Source organism: Telopea speciosissima, chromosome 2 (assembly GCF_018873765.1).
Source record: "Telopea speciosissima isolate NSW1024214 ecotype Mountain lineage chromosome 2, Tspe_v1, whole genome shotgun sequence".
Classification (NCBI taxonomy): Eukaryota; Viridiplantae; Streptophyta; class Magnoliopsida; order Proteales; family Proteaceae; genus Telopea; species Telopea speciosissima.
Window position 1 is genome coordinate 74,928,699 of NC_057917.1, and position 23,626 is coordinate 74,952,324.

General features: G+C 41.1%; 2 protein-coding genes across 2 annotated transcripts; one reads left to right on the forward strand and one right to left on the reverse strand.

Annotated features, from left to right (window-relative positions):
- Positions 1 to 956: 956 nt before the first annotated feature.
- Positions 957 to 2,153, reverse strand: LOC122649525. Its single transcript, XM_043842710.1, has one exon. It carries the CDS (start codon positions 2,144 to 2,146, stop codon positions 1,094 to 1,096), a length of 1,053 nt encoding a protein of 350 aa, XP_043698645.1. The 5' UTR covers positions 2,147 to 2,153; the 3' UTR covers positions 957 to 1,093.
- Positions 2,154 to 17,367: 15,214 nt separating this feature from the next.
- Positions 17,368 to 20,984, forward strand: LOC122651287 (trifunctional UDP-glucose 4,6-dehydratase/UDP-4-keto-6-deoxy-D-glucose 3,5-epimerase/UDP-4-keto-L-rhamnose-reductase RHM1-like). The gene is made up of 3 exons (XM_043844623.1): positions 17,368 to 17,485; positions 18,526 to 20,110; positions 20,206 to 20,984. The coding sequence occupies exons 2-3, from the start codon at positions 18,539 to 18,541 to the stop codon at positions 20,656 to 20,658; spliced, it is 2,025 nt and encodes a 674-aa protein (XP_043700558.1). The 5' UTR covers positions 17,368 to 17,485; positions 18,526 to 18,538; the 3' UTR covers positions 20,659 to 20,984.
- The last annotated feature ends 2,642 nt before the right edge of the window (positions 20,985 to 23,626 follow it).

The following is a 23,626-nucleotide window of genomic DNA, read 5'->3' on the forward strand; positions in this document are numbered from 1 at the left end:
GTTTATTTGGTAATATCTGGTGACTGATTACTCATCTTTAAAAGTGCAAGTTAAAAGCTGAACCACGATGATGGAACAAATATATTGTCTTGAGATAACCAGCAAAAAACTTTTCAAATGTTGTAAGTCAAAACTTCTAAAAATGTTTACATGATCTAATAGAGGTAATCTCAGTAGTTAAATAGGGGAAAGGAAAAGGGGGAAAGAAAACACATCCTTTCTGATGAACATAATACTTGACAACTAATGATAGCGAGCCAGTCTAGATCAAATGCTAAGGTGGGAAAAAAGAAAGAAAATAAAAAGGAAGGCATACCTTCAAATTTCTATTTTCCTGGATCGATGGGTGAAATGCCCAGCAACAGTATCCGAAGGAATTGGTTCGGTGAGGGGGACAATAAGAGCAGGTTCGACTTGTGAAGGGTGGGATGCGAGGGGAAGAGAGTGGATTAAAGATTCATCACCTCAACCAACCCACTGTTCTTGGAGTCCTTCCCTTGTCAAGACTTTAGGTCCTTGCCCTTGGCCTGGTCTCGATTCCCCCCTGGTTAAGTACTTCCAATGATGGTACCAAGCATCTCCCAAGGCAATAGAAACAATTTTTTAATTCCATGAATTGCACATGAATATCAATTTCCATTTTCTCATTTCAAATATTGTTTTCCTTAACCCCAAGGGGTTAGCGCAGCTGGCTTGGAGGGGACATGAGACTCCGCCTCAGGAAGCGAGGTCTTGTGATCAAACCTTTGCCGCTGCATAATTTCTTGGGGCCACCCGCCAGAGGCTCACTAGGGCCCAGAAGCTCCCGGTTCGTGCGTGGCGCGGGGGTCATTTATGAGCCCAGGGGGGATTTAGTCTGCCTAAAGTCGGATACCCCTCCTGTCTCCAAAAAAATAAAAAAAAAAAAAAAATATTGTTTTCCTTCCATATTGAAGACACCTGTGCCCCTTTCTTTTAGTAAATGACTAAGTATATATGCTTTCTCAATGTTCTCATTTTACAACCACCGTTCATGACACATTCCATGGTTAGCAATCAACATAAGCTCTAGCAAGACTTTGCAAGGGAGAATTTTACATGTCAAAGTTCCTCATCAACTCATGTGAGATTCAAACCAGTCAAAGATCTGCTCAGATTGCAAACTAGTCATCTCATGGTATGCAAATGCAAGATTCAGTTCCTCTTGAATGTGGTGGTCCAACACAGGCTTATCTGGTAAAAGAGTTCCCGTCTCCATGAGAGCTTCTTTCCATTTTGTTGCACGTCCATCTTTCTTCATATATCCATTCTGATCAATAAATCCCTTTTTGCGGAATAGCTCAAACAACTTTACAGAGATGGTCTGGTCAAGACCTGGGATTCTGTCAGCCAAGAAATTTGGATACAAGGGGAACTCCATACAAGTAATTTCTGCAACATCAATGCCTTTCTTTCTTAAAGCTACCAAATTTTCATTGATAATCTGCAACCTTGCACGATCTTTAGGCATGTGGACAAAAAGGGTAGGAGGGTAGTCATCCGGTATGTCCTTTCTATAAAACAGTGCTTGTGCGATCATAATTGTTATACTATTAAAAGTCATATCAGTCGCCAGCAATGAAACAAAATATCCACCAGATGAGGCTCCCAGAGCCACAAGAGGAAGCTTTTCAAGTTTGTTATTGGCAACCCAAAATTGGATAATCTCTTCGACAATTAGTCTTTCCTGCCGTCTCCCAAGTGACCAGCATTTCCCTGCACTTGAAATGGTTATAACAGCAAATTTCCGAGCAAGAGCATGAAGAACAATAAGTCTTTCCTCGGGCAGACCAATGCAATTCGGACAACTCGGACATTTATCCCAAAAATTTATAGCTCTACCATTGCATCCATGAGCCAGAAACAGAACAGCTTTGGGTGAATCAGGTATCTGCCATATCACTTCTTTTCCATTCCTGAACTCTACAGTAGGTTGGAATTGAACAGATGATTGAAATCTATTCCATTTCGGCTTTGAAAGATCAAATGAAGAACTGTTTTGCTCTCTTTTGCCACTTAAAAATATTCCTGAGGCTGAAAGGATTATAACAAAGGATATGACCAGAACTGCCACAGGACAGCTCTGCAGTCCGCACCCTTGCTTTGGTAATTTGTTTGCACGCTTCATTCGATTTTCTGGACTAGTTTCTGCTTATTCAAACAGAAATTCCCAGTTAGGAAGTAAAATCATTGGTTTTGACTGAATTTTTATAAAAACTATCCGTTGCTTATAAATCGTCAGGGAAATTTTTAAAAGGATCCTAGTAATGAGAAAAGCCAATTCGGTTCTCAAAAGAAATTAAAAAAAAAAAAACTAGGGAAGAGCAAAGTAAATGGGGGTTTTTTTTTCCAATAACTAAAATCTGCCCAATATGTAACGATGCAACACGCAAAAGAAACCAAAATCTTGATTTCATAAGTTTGGAGTCAAATGCGCTAAGTTCTGAATTTGAGCAGTACACAATACAATACCCAGATTACCCACAAGAGGAGATTCAAAACTAACACAGCAATTTGAATTCAAGTTTCAATATGACACTGTAATTTCATTAATCGGTGAGAGATCAATTCATGTAATAGGAATTCTAATCTTCACCTAATTTTGAAACAAGAGTTTCTGAACTTGGACAGTGATCTGGGCTTAGAGAAACTGACCTGGAAGGGAACATGAAACTGATCCACAGAGATAGTCCAAATCCTTCGGGCAAAACGGAAGGTAGGTTTTTTTTTTTTTTTTGGGGTAGAACGGAAGATAGATTGTTGCAGATAAATAAATGTGAGAAAGATACTTCTAAAGTTTACGTTTTTTATTCTATTGCTGGCTTCTTCTCTTACTTCGGTCTCGCCAGTTACAGGAACCAGAAGAGAATCCGGAAACTTTGACAACTAAAAACCATGGAACCGGCCGAAGAGTAGGTCCAGGACTCCAGGGTTTTAATTGGTTCTCATTTCCACGTATTTCTAGTGCTTTTGGGTATTAATCGGTCATGTTGGAATCAGGATTGGTCACAGTCCATTCTGTTTTTTGGAATTGGGAGCTTTACATAAATGGTTGATAGAAGCGGGGTGGGGATCAAACCGGGGAGGGGTTAAGATACCAGCCAAGAGACTCGAATTTGAGACCTTTTGGTGAGCATGGGCATGAAGCGCACCACGGCTCACCAACTGAGCTAAGTAGTTGTTGGTTCTCCTAAGATTCTTAAAACCATGAGTTGGTTCTCCTAAGATCTCCACCATTAGATAAGCATGAAAATATCCATTGCGAATCTCAAGGGATCATCTTATTCTGCTACTTTGGAAGGATTGAATAAAAATTCACTTGCAAAATGATCGTTGCACCCCCATGATTTTTCGTCTTTCCATGGGGGTGTGGTGGTCATTTCATGGAATTGTTGTCCCCTCCAATTCACCCCTTCAATTCCTCATATGGGGATGAAAATGAACACCCTATCGTTTGCCCGAAAACACTGCCCAAGATGGGGTCTATTCCCCTCTAATAGAGGAATTGGAGGAATTGGAAGTGCCTGCGAATTGGAGGTGATAATTATTTTATTTCATGTGCCCTTTGTCTAGGAAGAGAGGTAGCATAAAGCACGTGATTAAGTAGCATTCTTTCTCCCATTTTTTCTATTTCCCATATAAAAAATAGGGAACGGTTTTTCTTCAACCATGCTCAAGGACGTTCGGATGGCGTCCAGAGGAAACAGTGATGTAGCAGACATTGATGAGATTAAATGGATATACTATACTTCTACCCAAAAAAAAAAAGTCATTTTTTGGTACCCATGCATGAGCATGACACTTTCTCTTACAAAAAAAAAAAGAAAAGAAAAGTTCTATAGAAAGGTGGCAATCAATGCTCCAAATAAAAGTTCGCACGCTATGTCGCTACCAAATGTATTTGGTCTTGGATTACTGATCGTCTGATTGAACCATCAGCCCTGGTGACTCAACGTTCAACATGGTTCTAAGAATTGGTATCGGGCAATACCTAATCGATACGATACAAATATAAATTTTTTGGGAAAGAGAACGGCACCTGATTGTGCAGCACACGCTGCCCTTACGCCTTGACATAGGGGTGTAAAATGATCACCGTACCCCTCTGAAACCTTGGAAATGTGATCGATGTTCTTTCTCCCAATTTTTTTAATGAGAAATATATTTAGGAGTCGGATTGATACGAGACTGGTTGAACTAAATCCGTGTTGTTTATTCTACCAGCCAATGCCTCAGACCATATTGACACCTCTAAAAGTGTAAAAGAATTTTTTGTTTTTGGGTAGAAAGAGTTGTGATAATATTATTGAAGGAATAAAGAGGGGGATTATAGTCTTACAAACGCCCTCCCACAAGCATCATCGCTTATTAGTTTTGCGAGGGTCGTGGAGAGATTGTTAACATCCAGGTGGAGGACCTGGTTCACATTGATCAAGCTGGCCAGATGCTCAGCACAACGATTTATCTCCCTATACTGGTGCACAAAGGAACAACACAGGAAATCATCACGCAGTTGGTATATCTCTTCTAGAAGCACCCTGCAGTACCAAGGCACCTCAAAGCCCCCTCCAATAATCCCAATTGCTTTTTCGAGGCCGTAACGAATGGCTAACAACTTGGCACGTAAAACACTGTCTTCAGCAGCACCCCCAGCCAACGCAAATACAACCTTCCCAGTAGCATCCCTGCAAATCGCACCAAAGCCACATCGATGATCTCGCACCGACCCGTCACAATTAATAGCCAGCCAGCCAGCCTGAGGGTGGGGGGGGGGGGGGCAGCGATGAAAGGTCGCTGAGGTGTGCTTGAACTGCACCTGCAACTCCCACGTACTAAAGAAGGATCTCATTGCCGGAGAGTCAACAACCACACCAGGGATGTGGGAATAGCGAGCTCTCGTGTCTGCCACTACTCTACGAAGTACCCCCCTCTACATCACACCTTCTGTTGTTAAACAAACGGTTGTTCCTTTCTTCCCAGATCCTATAGATCACGGTGATGAAGCTGAAGCACTTAAGTCTGTTCATCAGAGTAGTTCCATGAAAGTGCTTTATGAGCCACACCACCTCACAGTGCCACGTTGCAAGGGGACCCCGCTTATACCCATGCATGCGAAGAAGGCTGCACCAAACAGCTGAGGAGAAAGAACATTGGAAAAAGACATGATCCAATGTCTCGATTGAAGCCCCACAAAGCACACATGATGTATCCACTTATACTCCCCAAGCAGCAAGGCGAGACTTGGTGGATAGCCGGTCCTTACATGCCAGCCAAGTGATGAATGCAAACTAAGGTTGAGCTGTGGGGAACCAGACCAGGTTGTGCCATATCACCTTCTAACTCCTTACACGAAGAGACTCCCACGCCGATCTCCAACTAAATCTCCCACTGGGCTCTGCAGTCCATATCAATGTATCGCAGGGAATTTTATTATAGATTCTTGTACCCACTATCTCCCCCCAACGATCCTTCAATATGTCGTCACTGACAGGTGCCATCCACAGGCCCTCCGCAGACCGAATCGCTGCCACTTTTTCAAAGGGTCGCCTTCCAAGAGCTTCAGAAATCAGCATACCAGGCTTTGCCAATGGGCCATGAGGAAGCCTAGGATCAAACCACAGAAGAGTATGCTCGCCGGTTCGAAGCAGATATCTTGACATTCCAATCGTTGCCCCCCCTTAGAACTAGGATGTGTTTGAGGGTCATTGAGCACTATGAAGGGATGCCCAGTGACCAAACAGAGTGACGTCGCAACCAGCGATGGCGTATAAAACCAACCCAGCAGGTTGGGGCATTTGTCGCAATAGACCAGACATGTCTCATTAAAGCCGCTAAGTTCCCCTCGGCCAATCTCCTTAACCCCAGTCCCCCCTCATCTCTTGGCTTGCAAACCGAATCCCACACAACCTTATACACACCCTTCTGTGCATTCCCCCACCAGAGGAACCTAGCCATGGTTCTCTCCAAATCATTGAGTACACATCGAGGGATGTGGAAGAAATTTAACCAATAGGAAATAGTACCCATGAGGACAGCCTTAATAAGTACCAATCTCCCCGCATATGACAGGGACCGAGCCTTCCAAGCAGATAACCTCCCCTCCAATCGAGTAACCAGGGGGCCAAAGTCCGGCGGGCGAAGAGACCCTCGGCCTCCCCGCATGTTGTTTACCGTTGGGGAAGTGTAAAAGAAATTGTAACTGTTTGAGTTTGAGGAAGAGAGAGCAAGAAGAGAAAGAAGAAGAAGACACAGAGAACGTTTTTAACATGGTTCGATTTCACTGGAAACCTACGTCCACACTACTTATATTTTCCACACTGTTTTAACCTTTACCTAGTATCTCTTTATATAGATGTTTAGAGATAGGTGTTTTAAAGTTACAGGGATTCTTCCAATTGGATGAATAATTATAATAGGATTCACAGCCTGATGTGCTTGAGTGAATCTGGTCACTTTCCTTGAGCTTGGAGGAGTTTGAGTTTAACTCAATTGCTGCAGTGACTTTGTACGCTGGTGTTGGAGTAGATACAATGGCTGAGGTGGCATTGTTATCCCATGAAGATAGAATATTGGGTTCCACTAGATAAATCGTTGGAGCTGAAGGTCTATCCTTATCAACTGTAGCCATTGGAGATGAATTCCTATCCTTATCACTTACACACCCCTGCAAGATCAAGGGAGGTTGAACCTTGAGCTTGGAGTTAAGATAGCTGAACAGTTGACGAGATAGAGCCTTGGTGAATATATCGGCAATCTGATCCTTAGTTAAGATAAAGCGAACATCCAGATCACCCTTCGCAACTTTATCCCTGACAAAGTGAAAGTCAATTTCCACATGCTTTGTGCGTGCGTGAAACACGGGATTAGCAGTGAGATACGTTGCCCCAACATTGTTACACCATAAAACTGGTGCATGGTCCATGAAAATACCAAGTTTACGCATTAAGGATTGTAACCAGGTAAGTTTTGCTGCCGCATTTGCCACTGCTCGGCATTCGGAGTCGGTGCTTGACCGAGCTACTATTGCCTGCTTGCGGGAACTCCAAGAAATTAAGTTAGTGTCGTGATAAATTGCATAGCCACCGGTAGACTTCCTGTCATCAGGACAACCGACCCAGTCAACATCAGAGTAAGCATATAATTGCACAGTGTCTTGCTTCTGAAAGTAGAGACCATGATCAATAGTGAATTTCAAGTATCGTAAAATTCTTTTGACAACTGACCAGTGGTCAGTCGAGGGCTTGTGTATAAACTAACACACTTTATTAACAGCAAAGGCAATGTCCGGTCGAGTCAAGGTGGCATACTGTAGCCCTCCAACCACACTTCGATAGAGGGTGGGATCGTCCATGGGTGTCCCTCCCACCTTTGATAATGACTGAGATGATGCCAGTGGTGTAGATATGGGTTTGCAACCAGTCATGTTGGTACGATCAAGAAGATCCAATATATACTGGCGTTGTGAGAGGTGTAGCCCAGCAGATGTCCGAGTGACGCTAATACCCAAAAAATAGTGAAGGGTACCAAGGTCTTTAATGGCAAATGTTGTTGCAAGCCGAGTAAGAAATTCGGTGATAAATGTGCTGTTGTTACCTGTGAGCACAATATCATCCACATAGACCAACAAGTAAATAGTGCTGCCAGGTGTGCTGTATATAAACAAGGAGGTGTCAGTTTTAGAACCCTCAAAACCAAACTCAAGAAGAAATGCACTGAGGCAATCAAACCAAGCCCGTGGGGCTTGCTTGAGTCCATACAGGGACTTGTGGAGTCGACAGACATGATTAGGATGTTGCAAATCATTATAGCCAGGGGGTTGAGTCATGTAGACTTCCTCCTGTAAAATACCATGTAAGAAGGCATTCTGTACATCAAGCTGTTGAATTTGCCACCCCTTTGAAACAGCTAATGACAAGACAAGTCGTATGGCGGTTGGTTTAACAACAGGACTAAAGGTTTCTGTGTAGTCCAGACCCTCCTGTTGGTGAAAGCCCTTTGCAACCAAGCGAGCTTTATATCGCTCGATTGAACCATCAGCCAATCGTTTGATTCTATACACCAATTTGCACCCAACTACATTCATCATGGGTTGATGGGGAACTAGGGTCCATGTGCCATTTCTAACAAGGGCATTGAATTCGGTATCCATTGCTTGACGCCAGTGTGGGTCTTTAGAGGTAGTAGTATAGCATGTTGGTTCCATGGCTTGCATGTTGGTTAAGAGTGATAGTGGTAATGGGTGCTTGGTGGTGACCAGAATTTTTGGTTTTCGGGTGCCATCTCTAGTTCGTGTAACCATTGGGTGATGATTAGATGGAAGGGAAGGGGAAGGTGGTGGGGGTGATGATGAGGGAATTGGAGAGGGTGGTGATGATTGTTGGGTGGTAGGTGGAGATGATGGAATAGAGGGAGATGGGGTTACGATGGGCAGTGTGGAAATTGAAGGTGGGTTAGTAACATGCTGATTTGGTTGTAATGGTGTAGTGGAACCATGAGATGGCAAGTGAAATAAAGGTAGGAGAGGTGGTGGGCCAAGAATGGAAGGTGGGTGTGTGGGAGGCGGATGGTGGGCTTTTACTTCTTTAAATGGGAACCGAATCTCATCAAATACAACATGCCTGGATACGATCATGGCTTGTGTGCGCATATTGAGGCAGATATATCCCGTGTGCCTAGAGATGTAGCCAAGAAAGGCATGGAGCTTAGAACGGTAATCCAACTTGTGTTTGTTGAACAGCCTAAGCAATGGGTAGCATGTTGTACCAAACACTCGTAAGGTCACATAGTCTGGTTGAGTGCCAAATAATTTAAATAGAGGACACACATTATCAAGGACGACTGTGGGAAGTCGATTGATTAAAAACACGGCTGTAGTAAAGGCCTCATGCCAATAAATTTTTGGAACACCAGCATGTGACATTAGTGCCAATCCTGTTTCAACAATGTGACGGTGTCTCTGTTCGGCAGAACCATTTTGCTCATGAGTGTGAGGGCAAGATACCCGATGCTCAATTCCATTTGCTTCCAAGAATTTAGAGACGGAGCGGTATTCACCACCCCAATCACTTTGCAACCGCTTTATTTTCCTGTCAAATAGATTTTCAACAAGTAGCTTGTACTTGATAAACACAGGCAAAACTTTAGATTTCTGTGTTAGAGGAAATAACCATATAAACTTGCTAAAGTCATCAATGAAGTGCACATAATAATGGTGCCCACAAGAAGAAGTTATTGGGGAAGGACCCCACACATTAGAATAAATAAGGTCTAATGGCCCAGTGGACCGATGAATGGAAGACTGAAAAGGTAATTTGTGAATTTTGCCTTCCTGACAGGCATTACAAACATTAAACTCCTTACTACTGAGAGGTAAATTAAAACTACTAGCCATTTGCCGAACAAAACGTAGGGCAGGATGCCCTAGCCTGTGATGCCACTGTTGTAGACTTGTGCGTTCACCAATTAAAGCTTGGGATGTATTTTTATTTGCAGGTGTAGCAGCTTTATGGAGAGTGAACTGGTACAACCCATCCTTACTGATGCCCTGGAGTAGGCAGGTCCCCGTGCATCGATCCTTAACAAAGAAACGGTCAGGATGAAATTCAAACAAAACATTATTATCTTTGGTAAACTGAGAAATAGATAATAAATTGCGCGTAATGTCAGGCACATGTAAAATACTTGGAAGCATCAAACTTTTGGATGGTGAGAAAATTTTAGAAGAGCCAGTGTGGAGTATTTTCAAACCTGTACCATTACCGACTTGAACTTGATCAGTGCCAGTGTAATCGGTGGATAAGCTCAGGTTATCCATGTCTGCAGTGATATGGGTTGTTGCACCAGAGTCAGGGAACCATGTATTATCAGCAGCAGGAGTTCGGTTATAATCAACAGTGTTGGCAGTTGGTTGGGAATGGCCCGGACTTGATTGGAACGCATGATTGAAGCGTTGGCGACAGTCAAGGGCTTTGTGCCCAATATGATTGCAAACCTGGCACACAATTTGATTTTGAGAGTGAGGTTGAATAGCCACTCCCTGGTATTGCTGGCGTTGATTGCCACCTCTATAATTGCCGCAACCATTGCGGCTGCCCCGATAAGAGAACCGACCACCACGAGGAGCGTAGTTGCCGCGGTTTGACCTCCCACCCTTATTATCGGTGGTTGTAACAGTGTTTGTAGTCATAGAAATTTCAGTGGCATGATCATCAAGTATTCTGAGTTCCTGAGTAAGTAACATACCACATAAGTTGGCCTAGGAAAGCTTATCTGTCCGAGTGGTGATAGAGGTAGCGAAGTCTTTATATTCTGGCCCCAAACCACCGAGAGTGTAAAGACAGAGATCTTCATGGCCGATTGGTTTGCCAACGGCAGTGAGCTGATCCGTGATTCCTTTGATCTTCAACAAATAATCCTGGATCGATGAGGAACCACGTTTGGTGGTTTGAAGTTGAAACCGAAGTTGCATGATTCGAGCGCTGGATACACTATTATAGGAACTCTCCAGCGTACTCCAGATGTCATGTGATATGGCGCACCCTATGATCTGGGTGTGAACCAATTCAGTGAGAGACGATATTAACTAGCTCATGACAAGCTGGTCTTGACGTTGCCAAGTGCAGTAAGCTGAATTAGCCAGCGGTGGATCTGTTGGAGAAGCATCAGCTGCCGGAGTAAGGAACTCAGGTGGGCAAGGTGTCAAACCAAGAACCAGGTCGTACAGATCATAGCCACGTAGAAGTGGGATGAACTGTGAGCGCAATAACAAATAATTTGAATCTGTTAACTTGATGGTGATCGATTGATGCAGCGATGGAAACGTCGACGAAGATGACGAAGTAGAGCCAAGGGTGGGAAGGTTGCTGGCCGAGCCCAAGGATACTTGGTCATCTGATACCATGTTTGAGTTTGAGGAAGAGAGAGCAAGAAGAGAAAGAAGAAGAAGACACAGAGAACGTTTTTAACGTGGTTCGGTTTCAGTGGAAACCTACGTCCACACTACTTATATTTGCCACACTATTTTAACCTTCACCTAGTATCTCTTTATATAGATGTTTAGAGATAGGTGTTTTGAAGTTACATGGATTCTTCCAATTGGATGGATAATTACAATAGGATTCACAGCCTGATGTGCTTGAGTGAATCTGGTCACTTTCCTTGAGCTTGGAGGAGTTTGAGTTTAACTCAATTGCTGCAGTGGCTTTGTACACTGGTGTTGGAGTAGATACAATGGCTGAGGTGGCATTGTTATCCCATGAGCCTTTATCACATGTAGATAGAATATTGGGTTCCACTAGATAAACTGTTGGAGCTGAAGGTCTATCCTTATCAACTGCAGCCGTTGGAGATGAATTCCTATCCTTATCACTTACAGTAACCAGATTTTTAAAATACCCTCTCTATATGTTCGGATCTCACATTTGATCAATTGGAAGCTTCCCACTCACCAAAAATGGAATCTTCTCATGCTTAAATGACAAATGTGAGACTATAACAAATTTTAGAATGAAAGAAAAATCAGATATTATTCAAGCATAAACCTTCAGTTGAAATATCCATGTTTCACCATAATTTCCCCTATAAAATTATTTTGGTCATTTTGTATGAACGATTATTAGACATGTCAAATAATGTGCGAAAATCCCCAGTTCCATAAATATAATATCCCTCAGTCTTTGAGAAATATTTATCATCATCAAGGCACCTTTTGAGGTGACGAAATGATGTATCACAAGTCACAACTACTAAAAGATGTTAAAGGGAATTATGATGGAGGGTGAGCTTAGGATTGAAAATGAAAATTTCTTATCTTGAAAAGGGTTAATAAAAAGAAAAGGGAAAATGTAGTGGATAGCTGCCTAATGCTGCTGAAGTGGGCTAAAGCGGTAGGCGCTTAGGCCCCCTAAGGTCTTGGTTTCAAGCCTCAGTTCCACATGTAATATCTCCCTTGTCTGCCTCTTGATTCCCCTTTGTAACATGAGGGGAAAAATAAAGAGAGAGAAAATGTAGATGGAAACACAATTGTAAACAAGGATAATTAAGACAGATTTTGACATACAAACAATTAAATTGTTAATTTAGACGCATTGAGTCGCACTGCAAAGGATCCCCTTCCTCATTTTGACAGTAGGATAGATAGGGAAAAAGCTGGATAAATCACATGTCAAATTTGAGAGAGTCTCTCAATCAAAAACCCATGTATAAGTATTTGTAAAAGGGCTTTTCAATCATATGGAATGATGATATAAATAATGATGTAAAACAACTTATCCACTAAATTTAACCCTAATTAAGTTGCTACGTGATAATATTTTTAAGGGTGTGATGGAGTGAATTTCAAGAGCGAGTATGTTGAAACTCTTCCTTCAAATGTGGTACAGAATTGACAAACACCATTAAATGAACTCATTACCTCAAAATTATAAAATGTACACATAAAAAATATATATTTTTGTCTCTATTACTAAATAAATAAAGTATTTTTTTCGATTCTACAATTAAAATTGTGTGGGGAAAAACATCTTGATAAGTGTCTAATGTGAGTTATTTGAAACTAGGGGTGTAAACAATCGGATTCGGCTCGGAAAGTGCTATATCCGTATTCGCATCTGATGCTATTTTTAAAGAAAACTAAGGGTAAACTTGTTTGATGTGGTCGATCTGTGTCTATACTATATCAAATTATTAAGATCGTATAAGTTTTAAAGTTGACCGATACCCAATCCAATACCGTGCACTAAAACCATAAATACTGTCCCCATCTTGCTTTGATCACCATTGCTCGGGCATATGTGACACAAGATGTGTATTGAATGGATCTATTGGTGAATAGTGAGTGGTGACTATCAGATATCTCAATCTCAAAACCTAGTGTTATCAGATCAAGCTTCAAAAGTTGATAAATTCCAATATTAGTGATTAGGATTAAAGAGCCATTTGATTATAATTTATCTTAGACACTTATACCATTTTTGTGTTTAATAAAATTTTTTGGGTGAGGCTCTAATTGTGCAATGGTTGGAAAGGCATCTAATTATTATTATCTAGCATGTGATTATTTTGTTGGTTTTTAAAATTTATAGTTTTATTGTCCATGTCATCATTCCAGATATGACTCATGAGTTTATTTTTTGAAGTTATCTAATCTGAGGATCTAATTTAGTCAACATAAAATTTTGAAATTGTTAAAAAAACTATTTTTGGCAAAACATTTTATTTATATTTATATTATCAAATTTGATATATGACTAATCCAACACTATCACTTATTTACGTAGATGATGTATAACCCTCGATGTTAAAGTTCACTAAAGTAAATATAATGATGACGATTAGATCAGTTGTTGGTTAGTCATCCATCACACCTGAGCTTTGGCCTAGTGGTTGGCAATGCTTAGTGGAGTATTTGCTTGACGGGTTGATCAATGGATCAACTCTTATCATGTTCATCGATGCTTCGTTAATATGCATCAATTTTTTTGCTTTCCAAGAAGTGTGTGTAACGACCTTTGTTGCAAGTAAACAGATCGAAATTAAGGAGAAATGGGGTTTGAGGAGAAGAGAGTGTTGGCTTCGAGGGAAGTGACCTCCTAGAAACAAGGGAAGAAGAAGATAGATTAGAGAGAGAATTGATATTTTTTTTCATTCCTCTTTACAATTATTGCTTTACATCATATAACCTATTTCTAGCAAATTACCCATCTACCCCTAACAGACTAACCCAACATAATAACCCATCTACCCATGATCATAACATTGCCAACCCCTTCAGAGAACCTTGTCCTCAAGGTTCAGCTGCATACATCGCACCGCCAACATGCTTCCCGAACACCAAACAAATCATAAACGAGAAGAGCCACCCAAAATAAGACAGATCGACACCGAGAAGTCGCGCCATCTTCAACCAATCTATGAAAAAAAACGCCATGCATGGGTCCAGACCCAATTCAGCCCTACGCCATTTGCTAATAAAACTAATTCAAGGCTTGAGGACTTAAAGCTCCAATGTGACCATCTTGAGAGAGCCCAAGCTCTAATCTTGTATTCCTGGTTCGCCATTGTTTTCAAGAGTTTGTGGTGAGGGTTTTCTTTTAAGCCAGGGTAAATGACCTTAACTACAGAACTGACGGGTGTAAGCCATGTGGGGTGACAAACATGCTCGCATAAAAATTGAGAAGTGTGCTCGAATAGTTGACACAAGCAGGTGGTGTGTCTTGGAGTGTGTGTATCTCAAGGTGGAAAAGGGCTGAGTGCTAATAATAAATGGGCGTATTATTATCCGTTAAGGTGGGATTGGCTGTAATTGAAACATTGCGGAACACATGGGAAGATTGTGGGGGGAAATAATGGTGAATATAGTGAAGGTGTAATGTGGAAGATAATGGGTGGAGGAAGGAAGAGGGTTATGGGATGATATGTAACGGATGTGAAGTTAATGGTAGAGGGTGAGCTGTCCCCAAGTCCTTGCACTCGACCAGAGTGTGGGGTATCCACTTTCTTTCCCGAGATTGTATCAAACCCAAACCTTCATAACAGAGCACCGCAACGCCTTTGGCCAACGGTAATGCAGCTAGACTCGACGTCATTTTTCTCTCAGAAAAACCATTGAATAGTTGTAGGTCTTGCTTGACTATGATCGCCATGGCCAGTGTGTGACAGAAATTGGCAAGGATAGAGGAATCTCCCTTTGAAATGTCTCGGTGGTCGACCGACACTTGAGGAACTGCTCGCAGCACCTCTGGCAACTGGAAGTATATGCGCAGAGGTGGTGGCCTAGGGATCCAGATCTTTTCTCTCCCTTTTGCGCCTTGATCTCTGTCGGTAAGCACAAACGGGTAGGAATACCAGCCTGGATCAAAGGGATTGTGCAAATTGCCACATCTGCCGAGAAGTCCAGGGGCAGCCTGAAGGATTGTGATGCCATCAAACACCATCGATACAAACGCAAATTCTCCTTCGTCTCAGGGATCAAAAGCTGGAGAGATGATTTCGATTGGGTGAACGATCGATTCCCACCTGTTAATCCTCTATGATCACCATCGTTCATGTACACATACACAACCCCATCGGACGATTTGCTATAAACCATTCTAAAATTTCCCGAGTCACCTAGAATCGCAAGACGTGGAATGGTGGATGAACGTAAGATCTGTTGTGTGGTACTGCAAGAGACTCCTAGAGCGGCCGATGGTGGCCATGGTGGAGTGAACGGAAAACCCAAGAAGTCTGCACCGTTCGCATCCAAGGGTGCTCCAAGAAGCGGAGAAGGAATGAACAGAGAGCATAGTGTGACGTAGCCAACCACCTTCTGCTGCAACGATGCCTGCAACTCTGATTCCGGTAACAACTCTGACAACAATCCATTTAGTTTGAATCCTGCAACAAGCGCTGATGCCATTGGAACGATCGCTGATGCAACAATCTCTAAAGCGGCCTCTGGTTCAATTGGATGTTGATCGACGAAGGCAGGAATGAGCGCTGATACAACAATCTCCGAAGCAGCGATCTCTAATGCAATTGGATTCGCAGCACTGGAATCGTCTTCTTGCTCCACAAATTCAGGATCTGCCATGGTGTTGGAATTTTCTTCATCGATTGATTCACGTACCAGACGTTGAAGTTCCTTTGACTGTTCATTGATCGCCGTAGAACTAAGCCGCAGATCTTCTATGTGATTTTGCATTTTGAAGCAGTTCCTGTTGCAATCAAGCAAAAGGCACGAATGTCCTTCAATTCCTGAACAAGGGTGAACGACGGGATAAGGCGGAGTTCGTTGGCCATGGTTGATTGTCGATTTCTCTCAGTGAAAGCACCAATGTAACGACCTTTGTTGCAAGTAAATGGAAATTAAGGAGAAATGGGGTTTGAGGAGAAGAGAGTGCTGGCTTCGAGGGGAGTGACCTCCTAGAAACAGGGGAGGAAGAAGATAGATTGGAGAGAGAATTGATATTTTTTTTCATTCCTCTTTACAACTATTGTTTTACATTATATAATCTATTTCTAGCAAATTATCCATCTACCCTTAATAGATTAACGCAATTCAAATTACTCATCCATCCCTAACAGATTAACCCAACATAATAACCCATCTACCTATAATCATAACAGTGTGACCTTAGGCCCCTTGACTCTTCCCCGGGTCGAATCATTATCCTCTTAGATTCCTTATCTGGTACAGTTGGCCGGTTACTCTCATAGAGGACAGAAATGACGACCTATCTTGAGAGGGGAAAAGTTCTTAAGAACCTAGGGAGTTATATCATTGCGGTTGTTCGCCCCTCGTTACATCAATAATTGAAGCAGCAATGTACAGTCTGTCATGATAACGAATCCAAAGAACACCAGATTCCAATCCTATGGTTCCCATTTCCCATCTCCTGCCTAAGTAAATTGTGTGGGGCCTCTGTTAGGTAACCTGTGTTATATACTTAAATCCAAGTCAAGAGTCTTATTAATTATTGCCTGTCCTTCTGATCCAGTGATCATAGCCAAAATGGAATGGCAGCATTATACATCGAACGGTTATCATCTCATCCATTCATCCTTTCATCCTTCTCGGGACCCACTTCATTTAGCTGTCATCGTTGTTCTAGTCATGCTCACGCATGGCTGGAACTTGGTAGACTCGTACCGTACGGTTCATCCGCCCATAACGTAAAACGTAAGAAGGGTTGTGATTCCGTGATTGGATGAGAATAATAAAAAATAGAAAACTTTAGTTTGTATTGTGTCGTGATTCAGTGAGGTATCTGCACATTATACGTCAATTTCTCACCGTTATATTGGTTTCAAGGTGTTAGATCTGATACGATAATGTGCTGATGACAGTGAGATTCCACTCTGACGACTGAAGGTAGGCGGCTACATTAGGCACGGCGACACCGCGTCTGCTTCAAGCTTACCTTGACTTATTAGAGAGTCTCGGTGCGCCTAATTTGACTCTGCCGACGTTATAAGTTATGATCGATACGTGGTCCGCGGAAAACTTGTTGGACGGCACCTTATTTCTTTTTATGACAAAAATGCCCTTCTCTCGTTCCCCAAAATCCACAAAAAAGGAAATGCATTTTCGTCTTTCAAGCTCGGATCACAATAAACCAGAATTTACTAATCCACTAATCACCGTGAATTTTCACACGCTCAAATCTACCGCACGTGTTACCTCATGAAATACCGCTTTCCCTTGCGATTGTCCCGTTCGGTAGTCCTTTGTTAACTACCTCTTCTCTTTCTGTCTCTCGTTTTAATGACTAAATGAGAAACTAATATACTAACTTTTACAGAAATCGCGGGGCATATATAAAGTCTGATATAACGACCTTCTCTTATCGCAAATCTTCTACTTCTTGTTCTGTATTTTGTTCTGTATTTTGTCCTAAAACTCGCGAAGATCAAATCTTCTAACTTCTTCTCTGTCTTCTCGAGGTTGACCGCTCTCGATCTGGATCTGAACCGAGCGAAGGAATCTCTGTAAGTCAATTTCTTTCTGCCTCTGCTTTTTCTGATTGATCTAATCTTGTTGACATTGGCCAAAATTGGATTTGGTTTCTTCTTTGATTTTAGTTGCATTTTGAATGTTTGAGTTTTGATTCAAACCTATGTATGAATCTTTGTATGATAAAATGCCTTCAGCTTTGAGCCGCTTCCGGAGAGTATCTTTATTCGATGTAGATCTTTCGCAGGAATCAAGAGATCGGAAGTTACTCCTTCTGTCTTCGTTTTAACTTCCTTTTACAGGCCTATAGGCCCTGGAACTAGATCTGTTGTACATTTGTACTTGTATCTTGTTGTTGTAGTTTCTGAATTTTAATCTTAGGGTTACTTACGCGTCTTGGTTGGAATATTTGGTTGAATTTTGTTCCTCGTTTGAGTCGAATCTGGTGATTCAGTTTCAAATCTGATGGAATCATACGAAACATTGATTGTTCATTTTCTCTTCCCCCCCCCCCCCTTTTAATCTAGTTTGCCTTTGATTTTGCTGGGTATATGATTTCTCCATTCTGACTGGATATTTCAGATCTTTTACCTTTGGATTTTTTGTTTCTCTTGACCTACAATTCTTGTGTTGATTCTGACATTCGAGAAATTGTTGCCTAAATATTTTATTTTGGAATGTCATTATATTTCTATCCCTTAAATGTATTTTATGGTCTTAAATGAAACAGTTGTGACTTCGTGCTTTAGTTGACTGTGTTTGTCTTCCCTGATCTGGAATTTTTAGGGCGTTTACTAGTTAGTACTGATCTATTTCATCTGTTTGTCTTCTGTGGAACCTTTTTTTTTTTTTTTTGTTGATTTCAGTATTGTTGGAGAGGCTTTATTTTGGAACTTGTTTGTACTCGAATTGGCTTTGCTTTGAGTTCCTCTTCAACCTGTGCCTTTTTTCTTGTTTATTTAATTGATGACTACTTGTTTGTAATCCTTTTGTTTAACTGAAATTCCATGGAGATGCTTCATTTACTTGGACTTGTTCTGACTTCTGAATGGGTTTGAATATTTTTTATGCAGGAGCTATTTGGATATGGCTTCTTACAAACCCAAAAACATCCTCATCACTGGTGCTGCGGGCTTCATTGCATCCCATGTTTGCAACCGGCTCATCCGGAACTACCCGGACTACAAGATTGTTGTCCTTGATAAGCTTGATTACTGTTCAAACCTGAAAAATCTTTTCCCCTCTAGATCGTCCCCTAACTTCAAGTTTGTCAAGGGGGACATAGGCAGTGCTGACCTCGTCAACTTCCTCCTCATTACCGAGTCCATTGACACAATAATGCATTTTGCGGCCCAGACACATGTTGACAACTCCTTTGGCAATAGTTTTGAGTTCACCAAGAATAACATCTATGGCACTCATGTACTTCTAGAAGCCTGCAAAGTAACAGGCCAGATCAGGAGGTTCATCCATGTAAGTACAGATGAGGTCTATGGGGAGACAGATGAGGATGCTGTTGTTGGAAACCATGAGGCTTCTCAGCTCCTCCCGACAAACCCTTACTCTGCCACCAAAGCTGGGGCAGAAATGCTCGTTATGGCATATGGGAGGTCATATGGACTACCTGTCATAACAACCAGAGGAAACAATGTATATGGGCCAAATCAGTTTCCTGAAAAGCTAATTCCTAAATTCATCCTCTTGGCGATGAGTGGGAAACCTCTTCCAATTCACGGGGATGGATCCAATGTTCGGAGTTACCTCTATTGTGAGGATGTTGCCGAGGCTTTTGAAGTTATTCTCCACAGGGGAGAAGTTGGCCACGTTTATAATATTGGCACTAAGAAGGAAAGACGAGTGATTGATGTGGCCAAGGAGATATGCAAACTTTTCAACTTAGACCCAGACTCAGTCATCAAGTTTGTGGAGAACAGGCCTTTTAATGACCAGAGATACTTTTTAGATGATCAGAAGCTGAAGATCTTGGGGTGGTCTGAACGTACTGTATGGGAAGAGGGTCTGAAGAAGACTATGGAGTGGTACATTAATAATCCTGATTGGTGGGGCGATGTAACTGGAGCATTGCTTCCTCATCCAAGAATGCTGATGATGCCTGGCATTGAAAGACATTTTGATGGTTCTGAAGATGGAAATTCTGCATCCTCTCATGCATCAAGTAATCCTAGTCAGAGCCGAATGGTGGTTCCAGTTACAAAGAGCAATGCCTCTCCTCAAAAATCATCTTTGAAGTTCTTGATTTATGGTAGGACTGGGTGGATTGGAGGTCTACTTGGGAAGATGTGTGAGAAACAGGGCATATCCTTCGAGTATGGAAGGGGGCGTCTGGAGGAACGGTCACTGATCTTGGCAGATATTCAGAATGTTAAGCCAACTCATGTTTTTAATGCTGCCGGAGTGACTGGTAGACCCAATGTTGATTGGTGCGAGTCTCACAAAGCTGAGACCATCCGCACCAATGTTGCTGGTACATTGAACCTGGCAGATTTGTGCAGGGAGCATGGCCTCCTTATGATGAATTTTGCTACTGGATGTATTTTTGAGTATGATGATGCACACCCATTAGGTTCAGGCATTGGGTTCAAGGAGGAAGACACTCCCAATTTCACTGGTTCTTTCTACTCAAAAACCAAGGCCATGGTAACTATTCGCTTGCCTATTTGAATTACAATTTTCCTTTTATGATGTATGTGTATATATTTTTATTCATATAATTTGTGTGATGTGTGAGTCAGGTTGAAGAGTTGTTGAAAGAATATGACAATGTTTGCACCCTCAGAGTCCGAATGCCGATATCATCTGATCTTAGCAACCCACGCAACTTCATTACAAAGATCTCTCGCTATAACAAAGTGGTTAACATTCCAAACAGCATGACCATTTTGGATGAGCTTATCCCTATTTCAATTGAGATGGCGAAGCGGGACTGCAGGGGAATATGGAACTTCACAAATCCTGGTGTTGTGAGCCATAACGAGATTCTGGAGATGTACAAGAATTTTATTGACCCCAACTTCACCTGGGCTAACTTCACACTGGAAGAACAGGCCAAAGTAATAGTTGCCCCTCGAAGCAACAATGAGATGGATGCCTCCAAGTTGAAGAAAGAATTCCCTGAGTTACTATCAATCAAGGAGTCACTGATCAAGTATGTCTTTGAACCCAACAAGAAAAGCTTTGCTGGATAAGATGCAAATTAGGCACTTGATGACATTAGATTTCAGGAATGACCCCTGCAATCTTTGCATTAGGTAATGGGGTTTGGATTACCTTTATACTGTTATCAGTTTCGGTTACAATCCATCAGTGGATTCATCTTATATTCCTTATTCTAGTGAAGAAGTTAGGGTAATTCCACTAGGGTGTGTTAGTGTCATTCCTTCTTGTTTAGTTTTGCTTTCTAATTGTTTGTTTCTATGAGGAACTATTGGATGGATTCTTTATATATTTTAAGATCATTAAAAAGTTCATAGGATGTAATTTTTTTTATTTTAAATTTAAAATCTTTGATGAAGCTTTTTTTTTTAATAATGATTTCATGCCTAAATCATGAAAATCTGGTAATTACACTTGACATAGCCACCCCTTGGGTTTCTGATTTCCCTCTCTGATTCTTGATTCTTATTGAAAATGGCTGTTAATCCCTAAGGATCAGACCCATCTCAGTTGTGAAGTGGGTCTGCTTTTGAAAACTGTGGTAGCAATTGAAAATTTTGTTTAGTGGCCTGTGAGTTTCCTTGGTTGAAGTGTTTCCCAAATTGAATTAGATTCCTTCAGTGTCAGTTCATATGACTCTGAATCTGTTTCCATCACTCTACTTCTCTCTCCCCCCCACAAAAAAAAAAAAAAAAGGTTTCCCTTTGACACATTATTTCAGTTTCTAGTTTCTAGGTTATTGTTATCAGTGCCATTGTTATTAGTTAGTCTGAAGGAAAATAATGAAATGCCTGAATCACCAGCTGTTGAACAATTTGATGTTTAGGCTTTGTGTCATCAAGGGCGAGTGTGCTGTTCAAATTAAAACCTAGAGGAAAGGAAACAAAAAAAAAAATGGGAATCCTCATTCGCCCCCCCCCCCCTTTCCCTTTGAAGTACTTCCATAATTTTACTTATGCAATTATACTAGTAATAGTGGATATATTCTGACTGGACATGGCAACAACATACCATGAGTGATCCTTGGACTGTGAGTGGACTTGTACACAAGGAGTTTCTTTAACAACCTGACGAATTCGAAGCCTTTTCAAAAAAATATATGAGCCTATATCAGTTGGTTGATTCGGCCAAGTCTGAGTACTGGCGCGATCAGTTTTTTCCAAAGTTACCCCCACCTTGGGATGAACTATGTTACACAACCTATCCTGAATTTATCAGTACTACCAAAAGTAGCGATACATTGGGCAATCGGAAAAACTTTGGTTTTCGATACATTTTGGACCACAGCCTTAAAGCAAGGGCAGCCAAGGCCATCAAGCATAAGATCACACATGGTCTTTGTAAAGATATGCTTAAAAATGAATTTGATTTTGGTATAAAGCCAAATTATCATAAGAAAAATAAACAGAAGACCAAACAGTTTTCTAACACCTGGAGACAACTTTCTTTATTTTGTAATCCCCATTGTGCTAATTCATGTGCTTCCAATGTGAACTTTCTAGGGACAATATATTACCGGACTCAAAAAGTGAAGTTAACTCCCTAATATCTACAAGTGGAAATAACTCCCATGGCCACATCACTGGTGCTCGTGAAGTGATGCTCTTATTGCCCGAGTTGAGTCAATTTTGAAAAACTTGGTTAAGAGTTGTTTAGATTACGTTTGGATAAAAAATGACGAGACTCGATCGTCAATCTTTTGAGTCACATAAGACTCGGTATTTTTACCGGAATCATGACAAACTTGGCAAGTTTTATCGCTTTTAAAAAATCATAATGCTGGTTCACTTAGAAACTGAGTTGAGTAAAATAATAAATTTATATTCTAGAACAATAAGAAACTCTCAACTCTTTGACTCCCTTCTCTTGTTCAATGGTATAAATTCAAAATGCATTGATGTGATATTTGATTTTTTGGTTTTTTTTTCATGTCTTCTCATATTTTTTTTCTGTATTTTTATGATTTGTTACTAATTTATACATATTTATTACATTAAAAAATAAAAATAAAAACCGTTACTAACCTTGATTGGGTTTGACAAGACCGAATCAATAAATTTTTCTGAAAGATGAGTTAGTAAGAAAACCCTGATTTTCCAATTATGGTCAGAAGTGGCTGGTGTAGTTTACTTATCTAAATATTGCTTGAGTACTTGATTGGATGTCATGATTCAATAGTCTGGCTCCATGAGAACTCCTTCGAAACCATTAGATCTTTGTTCTCATCATGGTTAATACAAAAGTAAGTTACCTATTTTTTAACAGTGACTGTTGTTGTCATTTCTTTGATTCCTTACAAGTGGCTTCAACAGAGAAGTTACTCCAAGGTTCGTCTTTCTATTATAACCCTAACAGTGAAAGGAAGGTTAAGACAAGCCAACATAAACGTACAACTATCAAGGGGGGGGGGGGGGGGAGGAGGAGAGGGGGTGTCTTTTTTTGACACAACATGTAAACCAGAAGAGTCGATCTTTTGACCTCTTAGACCACGCACTCCAATCAATAAACCACCAATCAACCGACCAAGCGATTATTTGCATAAAAGTTTCCTTCAAGTGACTTGTATTTACATTTTTGAATGAGTGATTAGTAGAGGAGAAGAGAGAGAAGGGCCACGCCCAATGCCTCAAAATGCTACAACGAAAAAGGCCCGTGGACAGATCTTTTTCCCTGTTAAGCAAAATGTGCCAAATGGAGAGAGAGAGAGAGAGAGAGATTGCCAAGTAGGGAAGGGAAGGTGTTTTTGTTTGTTTGTTTGTTTTTTTTTTTTTGATAATAAAAACAAAACGTGCACTAGAAGTTAGAACTTAGAACTTCAGAGAGTCAGTTACGTGTATATCCTACATTTACTACCTCTAGCAGCAACAAGAATTTGATGAGCATGTTCAATATGATATCTGTTTTTTTGGTAATATAAAACATAGAAAAACTTTTCAAAGTAGATATGATTTTTAATAACACTGAGAAAACCTACCATGGCCAATGATACGAGTCCTATGA